The sequence below is a fragment of the Mirounga leonina genome, unplaced genomic scaffold (genome assembly GCF_011800145.1).
Source record: "Mirounga leonina isolate KUSES-001 unplaced genomic scaffold, KU_Mleo_1.0 Mir_153, whole genome shotgun sequence".
NCBI lineage: Eukaryota > Metazoa > Chordata > Mammalia > Carnivora > Phocidae > Mirounga > Mirounga leonina.
The window spans coordinates 5,744,170-5,765,032 of NW_023270387.1; the positions used below are offsets into that span (position 1 = coordinate 5,744,170).

The window sequence follows — 20,863 nt, forward strand, 5'->3', positions numbered from 1 at the left end:
CGGGCGGCGGCGGCGGGGAGGGGCGGGGAGGGGCGGGGCCGGGCGGCGAGGGGCGGGGCCGGGCTGCGGGGAGGGGCGGGGCCGGGCGGCGGGGGCGGGGCCGTGTGAGCCCTCCCGCCGCCCCGCTCTCCGGGTCCGCCTCGCGCCCTGCCGGGGGCCGGCGGAGAGCGCGTCCGGCCCGGGGACCCCGCGGAAGGGGTCTCGCCGGCCCCCACCTCCGGCTGCCGGAGCTTGCCAACCGCGTGGAGGACACCGCTTTGAGAGGACGCCAACACGGGGGTGATGGCCGTGGGGCGAGCGAAGGGGCCCCGCAGCGAAGAACGTCCATGTCCTTTAGGGAAACGCCTTTAGCCCAGGAACTTCCCCAGGTTGACAGGGTGCAGGGCAAATGTCACGCCACCTCTGGCGGGTGTGTTCACGCCCGCACCAACCTAATCCTGCGATCCTCCGCTCCGAGATTCCCTCCCTTCTCCCTAATCCCCTTCTTCCCCTACAGTTTGCTTTTCTCAACACGTGTGTTCTGCACATCCACTAGGTTAGGGACAAACCCCAAGGGAGCAGTTAGGCACTGGGCTTTCAGAATTCAGGTTGGACGAAGGACTTGCCTTGAGCCTGGTGGGTGAGCTTCACCTCTGTCAGGTGGCTCCTGTCCTCTGTAGTTAATGAGGTGTGACTGGTCTTGGTCACTCCTCAGAAGCTGGAGGTAGGGTCCAGGAAGAGGCTGGCAGGAGCCCTAAGCACTGGCAGCCACTGTCTGCCTTTTTCCCCCTGACCTCTTGATCCACATTTGTTAAGTAGATTTGCTTCTTTTATTTGCTTATGGTTTGAATCTGTTCAAAGAAAATAAGCATTCTGCTCCGGCTGGGTGAGCCAGGGGGAACCCAAAGTGCAGAATGGACAGAGGGATTCTGCACCCTCTTGACAGAGCTCAATCCAGAAATGCCACAATCAGGCATCCCCTGTTCATCTCCTGCCTTTAATTGGGTTACTCAGCATTCTTGCTATGACCACCTTTTACTAGGACAAAATCCTTCCCAGTTCTCTTGACCTAATATTTTAGTAATACTGAGCAGAGGTTGTAGACAGTGTTCTTTGTATTTTGGAAAGATTTTCAGAAACTGGTAGTAAATCACTGGGAAATTGTAGGGCTAAAGTATAGCATTACTTTCATTGATAAGTTTTAATTTGTGGGGTTGTCTGCATGCTTTAAATGGAAAGCATTGCTGTGTTCTAGCTATTGCTTTGAAAAATTGTGTAGAACACATTTTATTCACATTCTTCCAAAATCAAACTTAAAAAATTTCCCAGAGAAATAGTCTGAAGGTTAGCTGATACAGGACGATAGTAAAATATGACCTAATATATTACATCATACTTGCAGTAACCCCCAGTATTTTTTGAGAACATATCAAAGAAGCCATATAATTGAATCTGAACCCTTGTTTAGCAATAGTGAGTCTGTACCAACCTGTTTTCTTTCACATTGCCATCCATATCTTTAAAATCATCTCTCTTCAGATCAACCAATGCCTTGACTAGATTCTTTATAGTAAATCAAATTTCAAATACATATTCAATGCCTACTATGTTTTAGACATTATACTTGGACTTTAAAACTCCTGTGGTTGGGTGGAGAAGAAAGACAGAGGCAGTGTGGTGGGTGCTAAAATAAGGGAGTGGAGAACTCTGCAGATCTGGGATTTTAGCCTCTTACAAGCTAACAGGTTAGCCTGTTTTGTGGATGCTGTCGAAAGACACAAGACTCCTGGGTCAGAGACAAAGGACTTTGTTATTCATTGTCAGAGTTTCATGTTGGTTTGTGTTCGATCCCCGTGTCCCCTGTTATGGGCAGAATTGTGTTTCTTTGTAATTCGTACATTGAAGCACTAAGCTCCATGACCTCAGAATGTGTATTTGGAGATAGGGACTTTAAAAAGATGATTAAGTGAAAGTAGGCTGTTAGGATGAGCCTCGATCCAATCTAACTAGTGTCCCTACGAGAAGAGGAAATTAGTGCACACAGAGAGACACCAGGAATGCTTGGGCACAGAATGAAGACCAATGGAGGGCACAGTGAGAAGGCATTCATCTGCAATCCAAGGGAGAGGCCTCAGGAGAAACCAAACCTGTCGACATCTTGATCTGGGACTTCTAGCTTCCAGAACTGTGAGAGAATAAATTCTGTTGTTTAAGGCCCCCAGTCTGTAGTATTTTGTATTGGCGACCCCAGCGGACATATATAGCCCCCAAGTCTGGTGGGGACGATGCAAAGGACCTTCATGGATGTGTGAAGTGGGTTGCATTATAAGACAAACACACCAAATCCAGGGGATTACTGATTGCACAGCATGGGGAATTAATCCTGCTCTTGGCCAGTGGGGAGATATTATCTCATCCTTCAAGGTTGCTTGCTGTAAATACAGGCCTAAGAAATGTCATGTGTGGGGCCCCTGGCTGGCTCAGTCAGTGGAGCGTGGGACTCTTGATCTCGGGGTTGTAAATTCAAGCCCCATGCTGGGTGTAGAGATGACTTAATAAAATCTTTAATTAAAAAAAGAGAAAGAAGGGCGCCTGGGTGGCTCAGTTGGTTAGGCGACTGCCTTCGGCTCAGGTCATGATCCTGGAGTCCTGGGATCGAGTCCTGCATCGGGCTCCCTGCTCAGCGGGGGGTCTGCTTCTCCCTCTGACCCTCTTCCCTCTCGTGCTGTCTCTCATTCTCTCTCTGTCTCTCAAATAAATAAATAAAATCTTAAAAAAAAAAAGAGAAAGAAATGGCATGTGTAAAGTGTGGTCAAGGACTTACATTCTTGGCAAGCCCAGCAAAAATGTTCAAGACCCATGGCAGATTGCTTCTCCCACTATAAGTATGCTTCTCTCTCCCTCCCCTGGTGAGCGTACCAGCCGACCCCCACCCGGCCACAAGTAGCAACTGACATAGTAGCCTTGAATGTATCCCTCTAGATGTACACATGCATATGCAGGGGTTGTTTGTTTGTTTGATTAATGCTTTATAAAAAATGAGATTTTGCTTTCCTCACTCAGTAGTACCTCATGCCAATTCTCCTAAGTCAACTTACATAGTTCTACTTTATTCTTTTTAATGGTTGCATAATATCACGTATGTGGATGTTCCATCATATATCCAGTCCTTTCTAATCAAGTGCTCACTTTGTTTTCAGTTTTTGCCACAACAAACATTGTAGCAATAAAAGTTCTTACCCGTAAGTCTATATATACTAGTGCTCTTATTTCCACTGCAGTGTTTCTGGGGCAAATGAAGACGGTGATGGGCATATTGGTTCTGAATCCCTACTTTCCTCGTCGTGACAGAGACAACGGCTCCCGTGATAAGTCCAATTTTCTGGCATCATTTGAGAAATTGCCGCTGGAATTTCAACTTATTATCTATTTTGTCAGCCCTATCAATGCATTTGTGAGCAAACTGTACATGCTTTAATAAGTCCTTTTTTATCTGAGCCACCTAAAGAGGATTATATTTAGTCTACAACTAAAAACCCTGGCTGATCCAATGTATTTTAAATTTTGATAAAATACTGCACATATTCAATATGACAACACGCTCCTGTCCTTGGTAGAGACACAGGCTTTGGGTTGCTTTCCTAGAAAAGATATAAGATTGGTATGAATCAATTAATTAATATTGCATGTCTTATATTTCAACTGGAAAGAATGGTTTATCTTTCATCAGTGTTACTGGGCAATGACTAACCCAACTCCATGTAGCTCCTTCTTCCTCTACACAGAGAAATGCCAGACCTTCTTCATTCCTCCTCTGTGTTGCAACCAGATAGACCGATCTTCATGTATCAGTTGATTGCTTTTGGGTACAAATGAAAGAAGAGAGAAGCAAGTCACTGTGTTTTTTTGAAACTACATATGGCTGATCTCATTCAATAACCACCAGAGAGATTTGTAGGAAGGTTTTGGCCCCCCTTTCCCCCACCACCTTTTTAGAATTTTTCCTGAAACTTTTCCCCTTAAAAATAATCATTTGAGGATGGGAATAAAAACCAGGTCAAACGGTGCATCTATTTAAATCATTTATTTCAACACAGGCACTGTTTTAAATTTGCACCTTGTCTTGTAACACTTTTCATATCTAGAGAACAGGATTGAGAACAAGTACATAAAAGGATTATTTGACAACATTTTAACAAAAGTGCTTAAGGCTTACTTGTTTCAGAACACAGGTGTGCCTGTCACAAGAGCCCCTAAGTGGTAATACATTCACAAACTTGCTGGGAACGTAAGATATTTACATATTTATGCTGTACATTTAAATAGGATATTCTAAAGTGTTATCACCACTGTTAACAATAAACTCTTACCAATAAGGCCTCTTTAACCTTCTGGCATTCCACAGAGTATAGTGCTTTTATGGAGGTGGGAGTTTTTCAATTTTATTCCCGTCTTCACCATAACCTAAGTGGACTTTCTTTCATTATTTCTAGTACAGACATACATTTACCTTCTACACAAAATTATTTTTATTCACTTTTCACCAGTTAAAACCTTGTTAGTAGCAGTTGGAAGTTTTATTAACATCCATATATTTACAAATGTAAGGGGGTGAATTATTTAGAAAGAGGTCTCTAAAAATGAAAATAATCTCATTAAGCCCCCCTCCTTTTTAAAGTAGACTCCACTTTAAAAAAGTGTGGAGCCCAATGTGGGGCTTAGGACTCTCTACCCTGTGATCATGACCTGAGCTGAGATCAAAAGTCGGTCACCTAACCGATTGAGCCACCAAGGCGCCCAAGCTCTATTTGAAATAAATTGTACAGTGTGAAATTGAAGTCTATTATCTAAACAAGTTAATAATTTAAAGGTACTTATTAGAATGGATTCCCTCATGATTTACTCCATTTATGTGAATATTTATTTTAATAATGATTATATCCTTTAGAACACAAGTGAGGGGTATAAAAATGACTATTATAAATCAGTATAGCTATACCAAAAATGAGTCTTAAAAAGCAGCAGTTTATATGTTAAAATACATAGAAATTTGCTGTACTTCTTTAACGAAGTATTTTATAAAAGTATAAAACTATAGAAGGTGCTGGTTGGTTTTTTTTTTTTTTTTTAAGATTTACTTATTCATTTGAGAGAGAGAGAGAGCAAGGAGAGGGGCTGAGGGAGAGAGAGAATCCTCAAGCAGACCCCCCACTAAGTGCAGAGCCTGACTCGGGGCTCGATCCCATGACCCTGAAATCATGACCTGAGTTGAAATTGAGAGTCAGACGCTCAACCGACTGAGCCACCCGGGTACCCCTAGAAGTGCTATTTTTATGAATTTTCTGTTTCTTTGATTCTTGAGCCAGACCAACAAGCAAACATTACAAACAGTGCAGGTGAGAATCAGCCATCAATTACCTCTGAATTCAAATAGGAGATTCCAGTGCAGAGAAGGAGGGCCTCAGAGTAATTGTTTATCCTCACCTTAATTTAACTGTTGATATAGCCTAAACTCAGTGAAAAATAAGCTAATTTCATTTCGCCTTTTGTAACATACATGTAAACTCAGAGTATTTACTGAAATAGAACTTGCAAGTTGATCATTTTTCAAAAACTGAGAAGCTTAACATTAAAATATGAACTCTGAATATCTTAAAATTAGATGGAAAACATAAGTCATGGTTTATGAAACTTGTACTTAAATAATCAGATAAATAGAAGGGGAAGGGGAAAGGTAGAATTTACAAACATAAATTAAAAATGAATAAAATGTTATTTATTCTTTACCATTTAAATTGAAATATCCAGAACAGTTGATTTAAAATTCTATTATCAGTCTCTTTGAGCTTGATATTGGTCAGAGCCTGGACTTTAAAATAATTTACAGATTTAAGGAATAACTTTCATGTTAGTTACCACATGTTTATTAGTTTTGAGTTTCATGGGAATGATGTGAAGTCGCCCTGGTATTTTGCTTCCAGGCAAAGCAATGGTTAGGAGGATAATAATAATATAGTTCTTTCTTGCATTTCTATCAGTTCTAGATCTCTGTATGCTTCACCAACACTATCATTATCCTTAATTTATATGGATGAAACAGACTAGGTGAGAAAAATGGAAAAGAGAATTGGGTCAGGAAGCAAATATGAAGCAATCGGAATGAAATCCACTCATGTGGACCCTCACAGCACTAAGGTCCTAGATGGCAGGCTTTCTGTAGTTCTAGTGAATTATCTTTACCGCCATCTATTGGTGTTTATCCTATTAGGAGGGAAAGTTCCAGAAGGTTGGCTTGGCAACCAAAGAGTTAGAAAACCAAGTTGTGGATATGAAGAGTATTTAGTCTAGATACATTATTGAAGAAATCATAGTGACAAGCCCTTAGAAGCTCTGCCTTATAATTTCCCGTGGGTTTGGTAAATGATCCTGCAAAGAAGCCAGTGAAACCCAGTGTGTCTGATCTCACTCAGCGGCATTTTAGGGGCGTCGCCAAGGCTATCGCTTGATATTCGTGACTAAAACGTGCACATGAAAATAAAGCGTTCTATCCTGTAAATAAAGAAACTCCAGAAATGGGTAGTCCTGCAGAAATGGGGAAAACCAGTTGGGGAGAGAGCTGCAGTGAGGATGTCCATCCCACGAAGGATGTCCACTTACCTGCATCCCCAGTCATGCTTCCTTCCTAAGCAGGAATTCTGTGGCCAAGCCACCTTCTGTACCATCATGCTACCTGGCCTGAGTCCTTGACTTGATTAAACCTCAGCCCTTAACAAGTCAGCCAGTCCCTACGAATGTCTTCAAATGTAGTCCTAGAAGTACTAATATTTTTGGCTTAATAGGGATTCAGCTCCTCATCTCTAACCTCAGTAAATACATCAAACATCTGCTTCCATCTAATAGGATGCCTTTATGAAAATTCCCTTATCTTTGAAAGGAAAAAAAAAAACAAAAACAAAAAACAACCCTAAACCTCCTAAATGCTAGGTCAAACAGGATGGTAACATTTACTCCACTGTCATTATCCCTACACTTTATTTAATGTCATGAATATAGGGTGTGGATTGGAAGGGGCAGTACAGAATTTTCTAACTTATTGAAGTTATTACTTCTGTATGTGCCGGGGGTATTAGGGTTGTGAATCACAATGAAAGGTGTAAAAAAAGCTAAGGAGAAAGTAAAGTAAAGCAGAAAGCCAAAGTTGGACAGTGAGGGGACAGGAGGGAAGTAAGGCCAAGAGAGAGAAAACAGCAGAGAATCCCCCAAAATAAAAAATAATTTGCTCTAGAATTTAGGAAATATATATATATATGTTGTAGGGAAGGGAGGGAAGAGAATTTGGGTTGTTTCAGAGTAGGTGCTGCTCAGACCAGATCTTTTTTATACTGTCCTTCTCAAGGGCATACACATTTACACTTCATTTCCAGTACAAGCTTTTGGTGGAAAGGTTATGCATTTTATTGAGGAAGGCTCACAGTTCTGACTCTTTGTCATTTTCATCTAGATAGTATTCATCATCCGTGGTTGTGTCTGTGTCACAGTCTGAGTCCACTGGATTCTCTTCATAGATATTAAGTGGTGCGCTTGGAGATAAGGCATCTTCTGGCATCTGGCTGAGAGGAGAATTTGAGCTGGATAGCTCTGTTGGATTAAGAGCATTAATTACATCATCTTTTAGGAAGCCAGGGTTCTTGAGAAAACTTGGCTTCCATAATCTTCCTTGCGTGAGTGACCTCTTTACACTCTCCAAGAAAGCCAACTGTTGTTCTTTCCCAAAAATTCCATAGTCAATGGGTCTGGATATAGATGTTGCCGACCTGGGGCCCATTTTTGTCCTGCCACTACACAAAGCCCGATTTTCATTTGCATTACAGGAGGAAAGCTCAGAAAAGGATCTGAATCTTCGACTGTACCTGCTGTCACTGGAGAATTCATTCCCTAGGGTCAGTTGACTCAGGGCATTGACAATAGACGTGTTCTCAGAAAAATGGCGCTCCCTGACTTTTGGAGGATGACTTTTGCGTACCAGATCACGGTGCACACTGATGCTTTTTAAACTGTTTGAACGATAGGGATGTGGTTCAGGTTCCCATTCCAGAGATGAAGCACTTTGTTGCTGCCGGTAAGTGGGCAACGGGATGCTTCCTCTGGATTTTTCTGCGGGCTCCAGTGGAAAAGGAGGGTTCAGTCTTCTCTGATGGTCAGAGAAGTCTGCTTCCCCGCGGCTGGGGAATGTGGGTTGGGCCAAGTCTCCTGACTCTCTTTCCAAGGTCTGAGCTGCTGCTACATCTTTAGACTTCTCATACTTTGGTGATGATGCTGAGATATTTTTAGACTCACTCTGACGTAGTTGTGAAATGCCGTTAGACTTCTGATTGCTTAACTGTGTAGAAGCTTCTCTGTTGGATATTACAGGAACCTGGAGAGAGTTCTCGGATTTCTCCGCCTCCATGACATCGCTACTCAACCTGCGTTCATTTCTGGATTCTCCGGACTTTGGAGTTGTCTCAGGGGACAGAGGGTCGCGCTCTGGTGTGCCAAGAGATAGGCTGCCAAAGTCACAGTTGTTCCCACTTTGGGGGAAGATAGTAGCTACATGTCTTCTGGGGCTTAAATCTTTAGCTGAGAATTTTCTGCTGGCTTTGGACATGGCTGCCAATCTGTGTTTAACTAAAGATCTGTTTTTTCCTTTTTCTGGGTCATCCACGCTGGTTTTATTTTTATTGCTTCCTTCAGGAAGTGAAGGTTGATCCCATGCCAACTTTTGCATTTCGTCTTCAGCTTTACTGTTCTCTGTCATACTTACCTCCTGACTCCTTTGCGGTAGTTCCCTGGGTTCAGACTGCAAACTGTCTAAATCTGGCTCCCCTGAACAAGTCCCTTTGTCAAGCTGTAGATTGTGCAAAGCTGGAGGAAGAGCAAAGACCTGCCTTTCCGAGTCATAAAGTGCTTTAATACTCTCTTTTTGGAAATCTGTTCCAATTTCCCCTCTGACCTGCCTCGGCTGCAATCCACTGGAGCTACCAACCACAGCTTCGCCTGTGATATCTTTCTGAAGGCATTCTGCAGTTCCAGGAGCTGTAATGACCACAGCATTACCTGCACACTCCTCAGGACTTCTTACGGTTTGGGAATTCCCAACATTCTCTTCTGAATGGGCCGGAAGATTAGAAGGACCCCCGTTACCCAACTTAACGGGCTGCTGACAGTTTTCCGATTTCTCTTCTGTAACTTTTTTTCCCTGAAGCATTGATAAAACATGCAGGGTTTCACTCTGCCGTTTTTTCCCTCTCTCCTTTCCGCTCTGTGCATCGCCTAGAGGGGTTTTAGCGAAGTTATCTGGGGAAATCGCTCCAGTTCTCGATTCTCCTTTATGAAGAGAAACATCTGCCGCAGTAGAAGCCATTTCCTGTAATGTGGGCTCTGAGGGCCTCGGGTCTGGTGAAGCAGTCGTATCTTCAGTGGTGTGAGAAACACAATGGCTCTTCTCCTGAGCAGAGCTGACCAGCATCTTCTGACCTTCAGAGGAAGGTGTTCCTGACTGCTCTTGTATAGAACAATTTAGTTTGTCCTTTTCAAAAGCATTAGGAAATGCTTTGGTCTCCGCTTTAGTCGATTCTGTAAGTGAATCGATTTGCTGTGTATACTTTTCGAGAATGTTACAGAATTTTTTGCTGTATTTCCTTGGCAGAGTGTAATATATTGAAACCAGCTCAAGACACTTCACGTTATCTTCATCACCAGAAACCGAAAACATACTAGTAGTCTTAAATTTATGTAATGTTTTCCCACTTTCTTTCCTTGACATATCTGAGGAAAAAGGTAAAGGGTCTTCATTTGAGAACAGACCCGTCCTGGAGGCGGCAACTTTACGATCCTTTTCAGCGTGTTCTCGAAAGTTTTCCTCTTGGGGGTGCCCTTTGGGTAAAGAACAATCGCTAACGGGTGAGTTATTTTCCGGAGGGCTAATGATTGTCTCCCAAGGTCTTAGTGTTAGAGCAGAAGCATCTGTGTTTGAGACCAAGCATTTTTCTCTTTCATCTCTCCCATTTGAGGCATCTGGTGCCCCTGAAGGACATGACACAGCCCTCCTGGTGAGGAACGGAAGTGGTCCTTTTCTAACAGAAGCAGATCCAAGGTTTTTCGTATTTGTCATCCTCTTTGTGGCTTCAGGTGCTACTGAGACGGAGTCTGAAACTGCTTTGGAATATCTGCTTTCTGACTCCAAAGAACTGGAACTGAATTTGTTTGACGCGTACTTCCCTCTTGGGTCTTCCACCTTATTTTTGATTTGGAATGGAAGTGGTTCATTCCTAAATGAAGAAGGCATTATCTTACTTTCTGACTTCCTGTTATTGATGAGAAAACTGGCTGATTTTCTTGGCGAGATACAATAAGTAGTGTGAACCTCAGGACACTTGGAATGGCTTCCATTCATCTCCCTGAGGTTACTGTTATCACTTGTAGGTGCTGATCTGCTTTCCGTTTTGCTTAACTTTTCAAAACAGGAAATGCATCGTCTTATTTTTCCTTTGGCTTTTCCGTCCTTGAAAGGAGGGAGGGAATGGCATTTGACAGCATCAACCACCTCATTATGTACAAGCACACAATTATCATGACTCTTTTGGTTTTCTGAGGAGCTTGGGGCAAACTGATCATGTTGGTGTTTACTATCATTGTCTTTTTGTTCCCCTTCTCCCAAAGATGGATCTTTGCCTGAAGGACTTTTCCTGGAGAACGCTGTTGTAGAAGGAATCGCCAGAGCCTCAAGGGAAGAATTATTCCACGGTGAGTTATCAGGTGGTATACCTGATGACAGGTCTAAAGAATCCCCCGGGATCTCGTGACCAGCAGCTGATCTGCTACAGTTCATAGAACGAGTTGTGCTATGTTGTTCTTCCTCGGCATCTAAAAGAGCAGGCTTTTCTGGAGACTGTGCATTTTGATTATCAGGTGCAGAGCTCCAGTGGTGATTTCTAGTAATGCCTGAACTATCTTCATGGCTTACTCTTACTTCCTGGTGACCACCTGGATTTGGGCTGGGAATAGATGTTGTTCTGCTTTCCTGAATAAAAGGAAGGGCAGTTGCTGAGCCAACTTTTCTACTCCCAGTAAAATTCCTATCTTTTTTTAGTTCATTGGATTTATCTCCGTGTGATGGATGAATTTTGGATATATCTTTCCTGGCAATAACTCCAGGTGACATTTTTGAACTTACTGTGGTAGATGCATTCAAAGCAAATCCTTTGCTCTTAGCTGAGTCCTGGGACAGGGGATTTCGAAAATCGGGGGAAGGGTTAGAGATTACAGTTTGTGAATCAGGTTGGGGTACTTCACTTGTCATGTTTGTCTGGTCCATCTTGTTTAGTTGTTTATCTTCTTCCAAAACAGATTCATTCAAGTCTTTCTCATGACTCACATCTGTGGCTGAGATACTGGGTGGGCTTTCAGTAAGAGGTGGAGAATCAACTGAATTCCTCTTGGTCACAGTGACTTGTGTATAGGTTTTTACTGGAAGAGAGGCAGGCTTAATTTTCTGCACAGTGACTGTGGGATTCTGAAAGATGGGACTCTGAGGATTCCCTCTGTCATCAGGAATCTGGGGGAAGGAAGTTTTAAATGAGGATGCTAGAGTCTGAGCAATTCCAAATGAGTAAGGTTCTTTGTTGATATGGACTTCTGTAGGAGGACTGCCCTCTTGACATACTGACCTACCAGATGTGATGTGATAGCTTGGACCAGTCATAGGGCAAACATTGGGCATGTTGAAATGAGTCCACTGGCTCTCATTACCTTGTGACACCTCCATGCTCTCCAGCATGGGTGTCTGAAAATCAAACTGCCAGGGATGTGGCTCTTCTTGATCTCTGAACATATTTGTTCTGTAACTAGAAGAAGATGATCCCCAGTGTTGAGAAAGAACACTATGGCCATGAGCAGCTAAGGCACTATTTGCTTCTGTGGAAATCATTTCAGAGTCTCTCTCAAAAGAAGGGAATGGATGCTGGCTTTGATGGAAGTCAGACCAGGAAGAATGTTCTTCCTGTTGGTCCCAAAAAGGACTTTGCCTAAATCTCTGTTCCCTGTTTCGTCCAAAGGTGTTGCTAGAGAAAGATCTAGCAAATGGGTTTTTTTGAGGGTAGAATGGCATATTCTCTGAGTTCTCAAACGGGTCAGGACTCATTGCATTATCCATGGGGGCATTAAAATGAACACCTTGGTAAACACTCTGTGAACGGTAAAATCCATATCTCCTGTTCTCCTGAAAACACCTGGGATACGTATACTGGTCGGCAGTATCAATCTCCATGGGTGACGGGGCCCTCAGGAACTCTTCTTGGCTCTGCCTATCTCCAGAAGAATCTGATCTATTCCATATGATGGATGATAAAGGAGTTCTCTTTGGGCTCTGCTGGTGTCTTGGTGGTATAAACCCACTCTTGTTCTGAGTGGTGGTTGGAAAATGTAAGCTTCTTGCTGTGAAATATCTTGTAGCTGGTGAAGCCGATTGTTGCCTGCTGTCGGAACACAGAGAAGTACTACCAAAAGTATTCTTTTGCACATAATCTTCTTTTAAGAGTCTGGGCTCCCTTGTCCTGTACATATCATAAATTGTTTTTGTTCTAGGAGAAAAGATTTTAAAACCTTCCCTAGGGGCTCCTGGTCTTAGGATGTCATAGATAGACATATTAGAAGTTTCATTATAGTGGTTTTTGTGCCGTCCTGTGATATTACCATGTGTGTTTCCCCTAGAGTGGAAATGACTGAACTGTGTTCTCGATCCATAGTTGAGAGGTGTTGTGGTATTCACTGAGCTTGGACACTGTTCCTGAGCCAGTTTGTTATCCAAATCATCTAAAACTGAAAGGAGAATATGAGTCAGCTTTTTTGTATAACATTTTATAATCTAATAATAATTTGAGTTGTTGGGCGCCTGGATGGCTCAGTTGGTTAAGCGACTGCCTTCGGCTCAGGTCATGATCCTGGAGTCCTGGGATCGAGTCCCACATCAGGCTCCCTGCTCAGCAGGGGGTCTGCTTCTCCCTCTGACCCTCTTCCCTCTCGTGCTCTCTGTCTCTCATTCTCTCTCTCAAATAAATAAATAAAATCTTTAAAAAAAATAATAATTTAAGTTGTTGAAGTCCCTCTTAAAGAAATAAAATCGTTTAAAATTTTATTTTTATTTATTTATTTATTTTTTAAGTAGACTTCATGCCCAGTGTGGAGCCCAATTTGGGGCTTGAACCTACGACCCTGAGATCAATACCTGAGCCAAAATCAAGAGTTCGATGCCTAACCAACTGAGCCACCCAGGTGCCCCTATAGTTTTATTTTTATATAAATGTGATGACATTAATTTTGATTATGTTTTTAAGATATTCTGAATTTGGTCTGCCTTCGGCTCAGGTCATGATCCCAGGGTCCTGGGATCAAGTCCCACATCGGGCTCCCTGCTCCGTGGGAAGCCTGCTTCTCCCTCTCCCACTGCCCCTGCTTGTGTTCCTGCCCTCTCTCTCTCTCTCTCTCTGTGTTAAATAAATAAGATCTTTAAAAAAAAAAAAAAGATATTCTGAATTTTACAAGGTTGTGGGGGAAGTTTCTTTTTCATGCTTTTTCAAAATTAACCTTCGATAATACCTTAAGGACCTAAAGCTACATTTTTTTTTTTCTAACAACAAAATTTTAATTGTGTGTTTGGCTTTTTTTTAGTTTATCTTTTGTGTCATCAGGTAGCTAAAATATTTCCCACCATGTTTACTTCGGAGGATTGCAATAAAAATGAGAGTCTGTAAATAACATGTGATTTCTCAGGTGTACTGTTAAAAATACAGCATTACCGGGCGCCTGGGTGGCTCAGTTGGTTAAGCGACTGCCTTCGGCTCAGGTCATGATCCTGGAGTCCCTGGATCGAGTCCCGCATCGGGCTCCCTGCTCGGCGGAGAGCCTGCTTCTCCCTCTGACCCTCCCCCCTCTCATGTGCTCTCTGTCTCTCTCATTCTCTCTGTCTCAAATAAATAATAAAATCTTTAAAAAAAAAAAAAAAAAAGCATTACCACCAAAAGCGTAAGCATGTAATTTATAAACATACTTATTTGGATGGATTTGAGCAATACAGAAACTTTAAAGTTCTATACAATACTGTTAAATGATATGCTAATGCTAGATTATTTTTCCTGGAAAAATGAAGACCCATTACCACCCCTATAATATCGCACTTTCTATGTGTCAGGCCCGGTTCTAAAGACTTAATTTATTAACTCATTAAATCCTCACAGAACTTTGTAAAACTGGTACTATTACTGTTCTTGTTTTATAAATGAGGAAACTAGGCATGAACAGATTAGGTTGTCAAGGTGACAGCCGTCTGTCTCCTGAGTCCACATAATGCAATGGCCTGTGGTATAAAAGCTCACTTTTCAGGGCGCCTGGGTGGCTCAGTCGTTAAGCGTCTGCCTTCGGCTCAGGTCATGATCCCAGGGTCCTGGGATCGAGCCCCGCATCGGGCTCCCTGCTCAGCGGGAAGCCTGCTTCTCCCTCTCCCTCTCCCCCTGCTTGTGTTCCTGTTCTCTCTGTCTCTCTCTCTTCAAATAAATAAATAAAATCTTTAAAAAAAAAAAAAGCTCACTTTTCATTCTCTCTTTTCATGAACTCTAAAGATGATTTCACTGTAAGCTCATGACGTTCCAAGGATTTGGACTTGCTGTTGTTAAGCAACGTTCACTTTTCTCTCAGTGGCCAGGTCGGAGGGTGGTGTCCACGTCAGAGCTCAGTGACCTCCTTATAATACGGAGGACCTGGGTCAGCCCCAAAACCCAGAGATCAAGCTTCCTAGGACCCCAGCCTCTGCGACCTCAGACAAGTTACAGGATATTTTCAGTTGGTTGGTATTTCTTGGAATCGTGTTTCCTTACTCCTATTTGACCCCTTTTCCTCAAGAAAAACCTATCAGAATTTAAACAGAACCATAATCTTTTAAGGTTTCAAGATTCCCAAAGGCCCACCCTGTCGTGGATATATTTTACCATATTCATGTTACAATAAATAGAAACAAGTAGATTATATATTTATTGAAGAAATGCAATGTTTGTTCATAACAATCAAATCTGGTATGAGAAATAAGTTATGGGATTATTTAAATTGCTGAGTTACACCTCTCCTTCTGAGTTACATAAAATGGTGCACTCCCTCCTTGCTTCTTTAAAAATTATTTGTCATTAAAATATTTGATCTTAACACTTCAATGACAGGGAAAGGGAGGCATATCAGTATTTGTGAATGTGGGTGGGATGTATTTGTGGATACGTCAACTATGTTGGGGCAGGTGCTGAAGAGATTTCTGATGTCTGTTCTGGATTTTCCCAACACTATTGTATTTGTAAGCTGGTGCTGTTTAAGTTTGCACAGCCACCAGAAGAAGGAATCTTGAGCATTAAAAGTCTATAACTAAGGAATTCTTTAGGGATTCATCCTGAAGTGTTACAATTATTTATCTCCCATCTCTGAAATAATTCCATATATCCATTACACACACACAAATCAAACAATGCCAAACTGTAAGGCGAGGTAAAAAGAAAATAAAATTATGTCAAAATTATGTAATGAGTAAAAAATCTGTCTTTAAAACAAATTATAATAAAACCTCTTTGATTCCTGTTCTTCCTTTCAAGCTAGTTGTAGGTTTTTTTTTTTCCCCCTTAAATAAAGTCTTTTGCTGCCTATGAAAGCAACATACGGTTATAAGGGAAAATACAGGAAAGCATAACAAAAAGGTAAAATCACCTGGATTCCTCCCCAAATGTAACCACTCTTAACATCCCCATAGGAAGGTTTTAAATTATTCAAAAATGCTGTTTTATTTTTACTCTTGAGGTAAAAAAAAAAAAAAATCTGTTCTGCGTTTCCTCTTTATTTTCAGAAAAGCCAAATTATTTTTTTTCGTGTCATAAACAGTAGCTCTCCTGGATTAGCAAAACCTTTGTTTTGTAACAGAGATGTTCCTCTGGGCTACTTTTCTCTGAAGCAAATTCTCTGCCAGGAACCACGTAACTGAAAGGTTGACCCCTGCACCCCCCCAGGTGGACCTCTCTCACTGACCACCCCACCTCTCCCAACACAGCGCCCAGGGCAGGTCATTGCCTTTGCAAATGGAACTTAGTTCCTCAGGGTGAAGCTGGTGAATGACTTCAGAGTTCACTGTTTCAATGGCCAGGTTTATTTTGATACAGAATAACCTAAGTAAAGGTGAGCTATGCTATAATAATAATAAGATCCATGTGCATGCGGTTACTTTTGGAATGTTTCTGTTTTTATTGTTGTCTGTTGTACAAGGTTAATTGTTTAACAACAACTAGGTTTCATCACAGTGCAGTTAGGTACTGACTGGGAACAATAAAAGTCTATTAAAAATAGTAAACTTTATAGAAATATTTCTTAGAAATGCATTTCCTTTAACCTGAGGTTAAATATTAAACATTATAATCGTTCCACAGATTTATCAGCCTTGGTCTGAGCATATTTGCTTAGATTATATTTAAATATAAGATGATTGAGTATTTTTGTGTTAATAGCATGCAACAGCCTCCTCTTCAGATAAGGGAAACAAAAGGATTTCAAAAATAAACTACAGGTTTGCTATGTTTTGAGCATTTTAATACACACTGTAATCATTATTTGCTTTAGTGCAGGGAGTCCCAAAGGCAGTTTTATGCATAGACTTACCTTGGAAAAACTCATTTTCCAGCAGTGAGGCATCCCACGGGGGCATGCCACTTCCCTCCCTCATGCCTGTTGGCCGGGGGACAAATGCACTCTCAACTCGTGGATTTTCCAGAGGTGAGCTGTGTATTTTTGCCTGCTAATTTTGAAACAGAAAATGCAGTATTATTTCTGGACCTTCTCTAGCCAGAATACTCACATGTCCCCACAAAAATGTCCCAACCTAAAATTCTTAGTCTAAGGACCACAAATCAATTTTTCTAACACTTACCTCTCAACTTACAATGTTTCGTTATTTCTGTCATTTGCAAGTGATCACAAACTACTCTATACCTACACTAATTGCTTTTAGTATGAGTCTTCAAGCAATATATCGAGTTTCTTTGTACCAATACTCCTACAAACTTACACAGCACTACACAAGTCTTAGGGAGTTTCCTGGAATACAGGAAAGAAATTGACCTCTCTTGAATTAGGAGAGTTGTCTCCATGGCCCCAATGGCTGGAATTTTAGATTTCTTAAACAGTGTCCCTGCTCTATCAAGAGCTGGCTAGCTGAAGATTGTAGTGGACCTTAAGATTTGTGAACTTGGTGTATTTAGAGGAAAACAAAAAATATTTCTTGCCATAGAGTTCATGCAGAATGGTAGAACCTCCTAGACAGACATAAGCAGCTGATACAGTTCTGAATCAAAGGTGCTAAGAAGTATGACTTTATAAATGTTTGTTGTTGTTGTTGCTGTTTTGAAATACCATTGCTAGTTTTACAGGGTTTAGGAGAATGAGATAGAGCTAATGTTGTTTTCCTGTCTGTACAGCAACTGTTTATCTTGATTTCTCCAAATCCATCACTGCCCTACTTTCAAGCTTTAATTTGTCTCCATGACCTTGGGGGATTATCTACTCCCACACCTTCACTTTCTTTTGCCGAAACTCCATTTGCATTTCCTCTGTCACACCGGCTCTGTCGCTTGTGATCCGCTCTAACTCGCTCTGCACCTGTTCACGAAAAATGCTAGCAGTCACTTCCCATTAGGTCTCTGCCGTCAGCTCACTCTGCTACCCAGTGCTTGCCGCTTGGATCCCACGTCCCCTCCAAGTTTTCTCTTTCCCTTTGATGTTTGCCGTTACATTTCACCTCCTCTTGAATGCCTAAGACCAAATCTCTAATGTTTCCAAAGCTCCAACGTTTTTTACTTCTCCATCCCAGGTCTGTCCAATTCCAAACCCCAGGTTCTCCTGATTTCTATATTCTTCTCAATCTAGGATTTTCACTCCTGCCTGTTTTCATTCTCAAGATCTAGGTCACTTATTTCTTGTAAGAGTCCTGCCCACATTTCACTGACTTATGGTTTCCAGTTCTATGGGCAAGGAATGGAATGGAAGACACGCAGAGATTTATGAATAAGAAACAATCCTGTGATAACTTTTGTAGGTCATTGGATATAATTAAACACACTAATATAAGACTCAGAAGTAAACAAATATAGAGGCAAAACATAACTACAGTGAGATACCAAATGGATAAAACCAATTGTAATAAAACTGGAAACTAATCATTCGTGTACACTAGATGCATCTGATTAAGAGAATAGCATTGTCTCTCAACCATTTTAACACCCAAAGGAACTTCAGCTCTCCTCTATATAGACCAGAGCACATCCCTTTTGGCCTCCTGGATCATATGCTTTTATAATGGGAATTTATACTTAAACAAAAAATACTTGGACTGAGGGCTCAGGTGAAGAGATGAACCTCTCGGAGCTGGGAAGGATTATTACTCCCTAGAGACCCTGAATACTACCCTCTTTGGTTATATGTCTGCCTGGAGCTTCTGCTCCAAGACCAATGCTGCTTGTCCAACATATTAAGGATGCTTCTCATACACACAGGTACAAATTATATGACGAAGAGAAAATACGGAGAGTTTATTTACACTCAACTTTAACTCTGCAAGGATATTTTGTTCAGTGATGAAATGGTTAAAGAAGTAACTGCTGGTAGGTACCAGGCATACAATCACTGCTCTATAGATCCTTTTATTTGAGCTATACGTGAGTAGTTACTATTATTATTAATTATTATTCTTAGCGGTAACGGTACATTGAATATTCTAGGCAACGTCTTAGGGTTTTATACAGGTTACCTTATTTCATTATTTTAGCCACGCTATGAGGTTGGTACTATGATTATTCCCACTTTGAGAAAAACCTCACTTGGGAAAAAAATGAAGTTTCAAGATGTCAGTGTGCTTTAGGTCACACTGGTGGAGGGAAGGATTCCTTCCCAATCTCTGAGATTCCAGAGCCCAGGGTGAATCACCTCTCTTCACTGTTTTATTAGTTTATTAGTACACTATGTCCTAGCTGGAAGCATCTTTTGAGGCCAAACGCAGGTCTGAGAGCTGCTGGGAGGAAGTTTCCTGGTACCTAGAACGGAGGTAAATCCCTCCAGGGCCCAGAGCGCACACCGATCCTCAGTCGGGGCTCTGTCTTGGACTCAGAATCCTCCTCAAAACAGTGTTCCACGCCATATAGTTGCCATAAAAGATGAAGCCTAGTTCCCATTCCTGGCCTCGAGGATGAGGTTCAAACACCCCCATGCAGCAAACTCATGTTGAAATGCTCTTCCAACCTTTAATTTCAGCCATTCCTCCCCAACTCTTCCAGGGCCCTATGCTCCAAGCTCACCACACTCAGTTCTCTAGAATGCCGTGCCCTTCTTCTAGACCTCCACACCTCTGCTCCTGATCTTTGCTCTTTCTTCTTGCCCCGGAAAATAGCAACGCATCCCTCAGAGTCCAGCTCATGGACCACCGTCACTGTGAGCCCTTCTCCCCGGAGAGAATTGGTTTCCACAGTGTTTTCATACCTGTTATGGTGCCTATTATTATACCTGTGATGTCCTGTCGAAGTTGTTGACATTCTTTCCACTTTCACTTTACCACTAGACCTCTCCCCTTCCTGCCTACCACACATTCCAGTCCCCACCCCGATCTAGGAAACCAGGGATCTGAAGACAAATGGATCAGGACCCTGGAAGCAGACCCACTTCTAAAATAACTAAGAAAGCCTAGTCTTCACCTCTGTCTCCTGAGCACCCAGCATGGCATCAGCAGGTAAGAGACGCACTAAGATTTACTCAGCTGAATTCCAACGCCATCTTGCCACCATCCCTTTGTCCACCGCTGCACCTCTCCACTACACTTTTGTCCAGTCCCTTGACACCAACCAGCTTATCTTTGAACAAAATCACTCATGTATTCCATTTTCGATATACTTTCAAAATATCCTCTCTCACTGGATCATTAAAACAAGTTTGCAATTACTCATATCATAGGGGTCATATGATCTGACCCCTAACCCTGTTCTTTCCACTATATTGCTTTTTACTGGTATTCTACTCATGGACATGATTTTCAATTAGATGGCAAACTCTGTGGACAAAAACCTTGCTTTAAACATTCCAGGCCTTCCACGCCACGCAGCTATTGACTGACTGATGCTATATACCAAGGTAGAAAATTACATATATGAGATTTCTAGTAAAGATCCTTCCAAAAATTGAGACACACAAGTATTTACAGTATTAGGACTCGGAAAAGCATGTCTGAGGCAAGAATGCATAATGGTCAAACACACGAGTTCTACACCGATCCAAATCCTAGTTCTGCCCCTTACTAGTGGTGTAACTTTGGACAAAGCAACCTTTCTGTACCTTTGTTTCTTTCTTGGTAAAATGAAGACGTAATGGTAATGAAGAGAGCAGCAACAACCCCTCTCCTGGCCCCACAGGGTCGCTGTGAGGATTAAATGAATTAATTGCTGTGAAACACTTTCGCATGGTGTCTAGCACTTAGTGAGTCCACTTGTTAGCCATTCCTATTCTTCCATGGTCACAGAGGATTTCCTGGTGGACTCATCCTGAGGCTTACCATTGAATGAACTGGAAAAGAATTAGAAGCCAGAGTCTCAAAATGCTGGCTCTTAAGATCTCAGTTCTATTTTCAAACATGGTACATAAAGTAGGCTCAGCAAAATGAGGCCTTTTACTCAGTCCAGCTCACTCTACTGCTCTCGTCTGCAATTCTGACGAGACAAACAAACCTTCTGTCACAGGGTAACCTGACGCCATTTGAGAACTTCCCAGGGCGGCCGGACTTGTAGGGCAG

At 42.0% G+C, this 20,863-nt stretch overlaps 1 protein-coding gene and 1 long non-coding RNA gene across 8 annotated transcripts in view; one reads left to right on the forward strand and one right to left on the reverse strand.

Annotated features, from left to right (window-relative positions):
* Nucleotides 1-5,597: 5,597 nt before the first annotated feature.
* Nucleotides 5,598-20,863, reverse strand: part of EXPH5 (exophilin 5) — a 67,285-nt gene continuing 52,019 nt past the window's right edge. For 6 of the 7 annotated variants that reach the window (XM_035008871.1, XM_035008867.1, XM_035008866.1 and 3 more), the window contains 2 exons: nucleotides 16,696-16,831; nucleotides 5,598-12,837 (listed from right to left, as the gene is read on the reverse strand). In XM_035008871.1, coding sequence (XP_034864762.1) covers nucleotides 7,448-12,837; nucleotides 16,696-16,831 — 5,526 coding nt within the window. In that variant the 3' untranslated portion in view covers nucleotides 5,598-7,447. The remainder of the gene's footprint in view (nucleotides 12,838-16,695; nucleotides 16,832-20,863) is intronic. The other variant, XM_035008869.1, reaches the window with a different exon arrangement.
* LOC118013194 lies at nucleotides 8,011-19,779 on the forward strand. The gene is made up of 4 exons (XR_004679955.1): nucleotides 8,011-8,098; nucleotides 10,681-10,764; nucleotides 18,585-18,692; nucleotides 19,643-19,779. It is a non-coding gene; the product is annotated as an uncharacterized LOC118013194 (long non-coding RNA).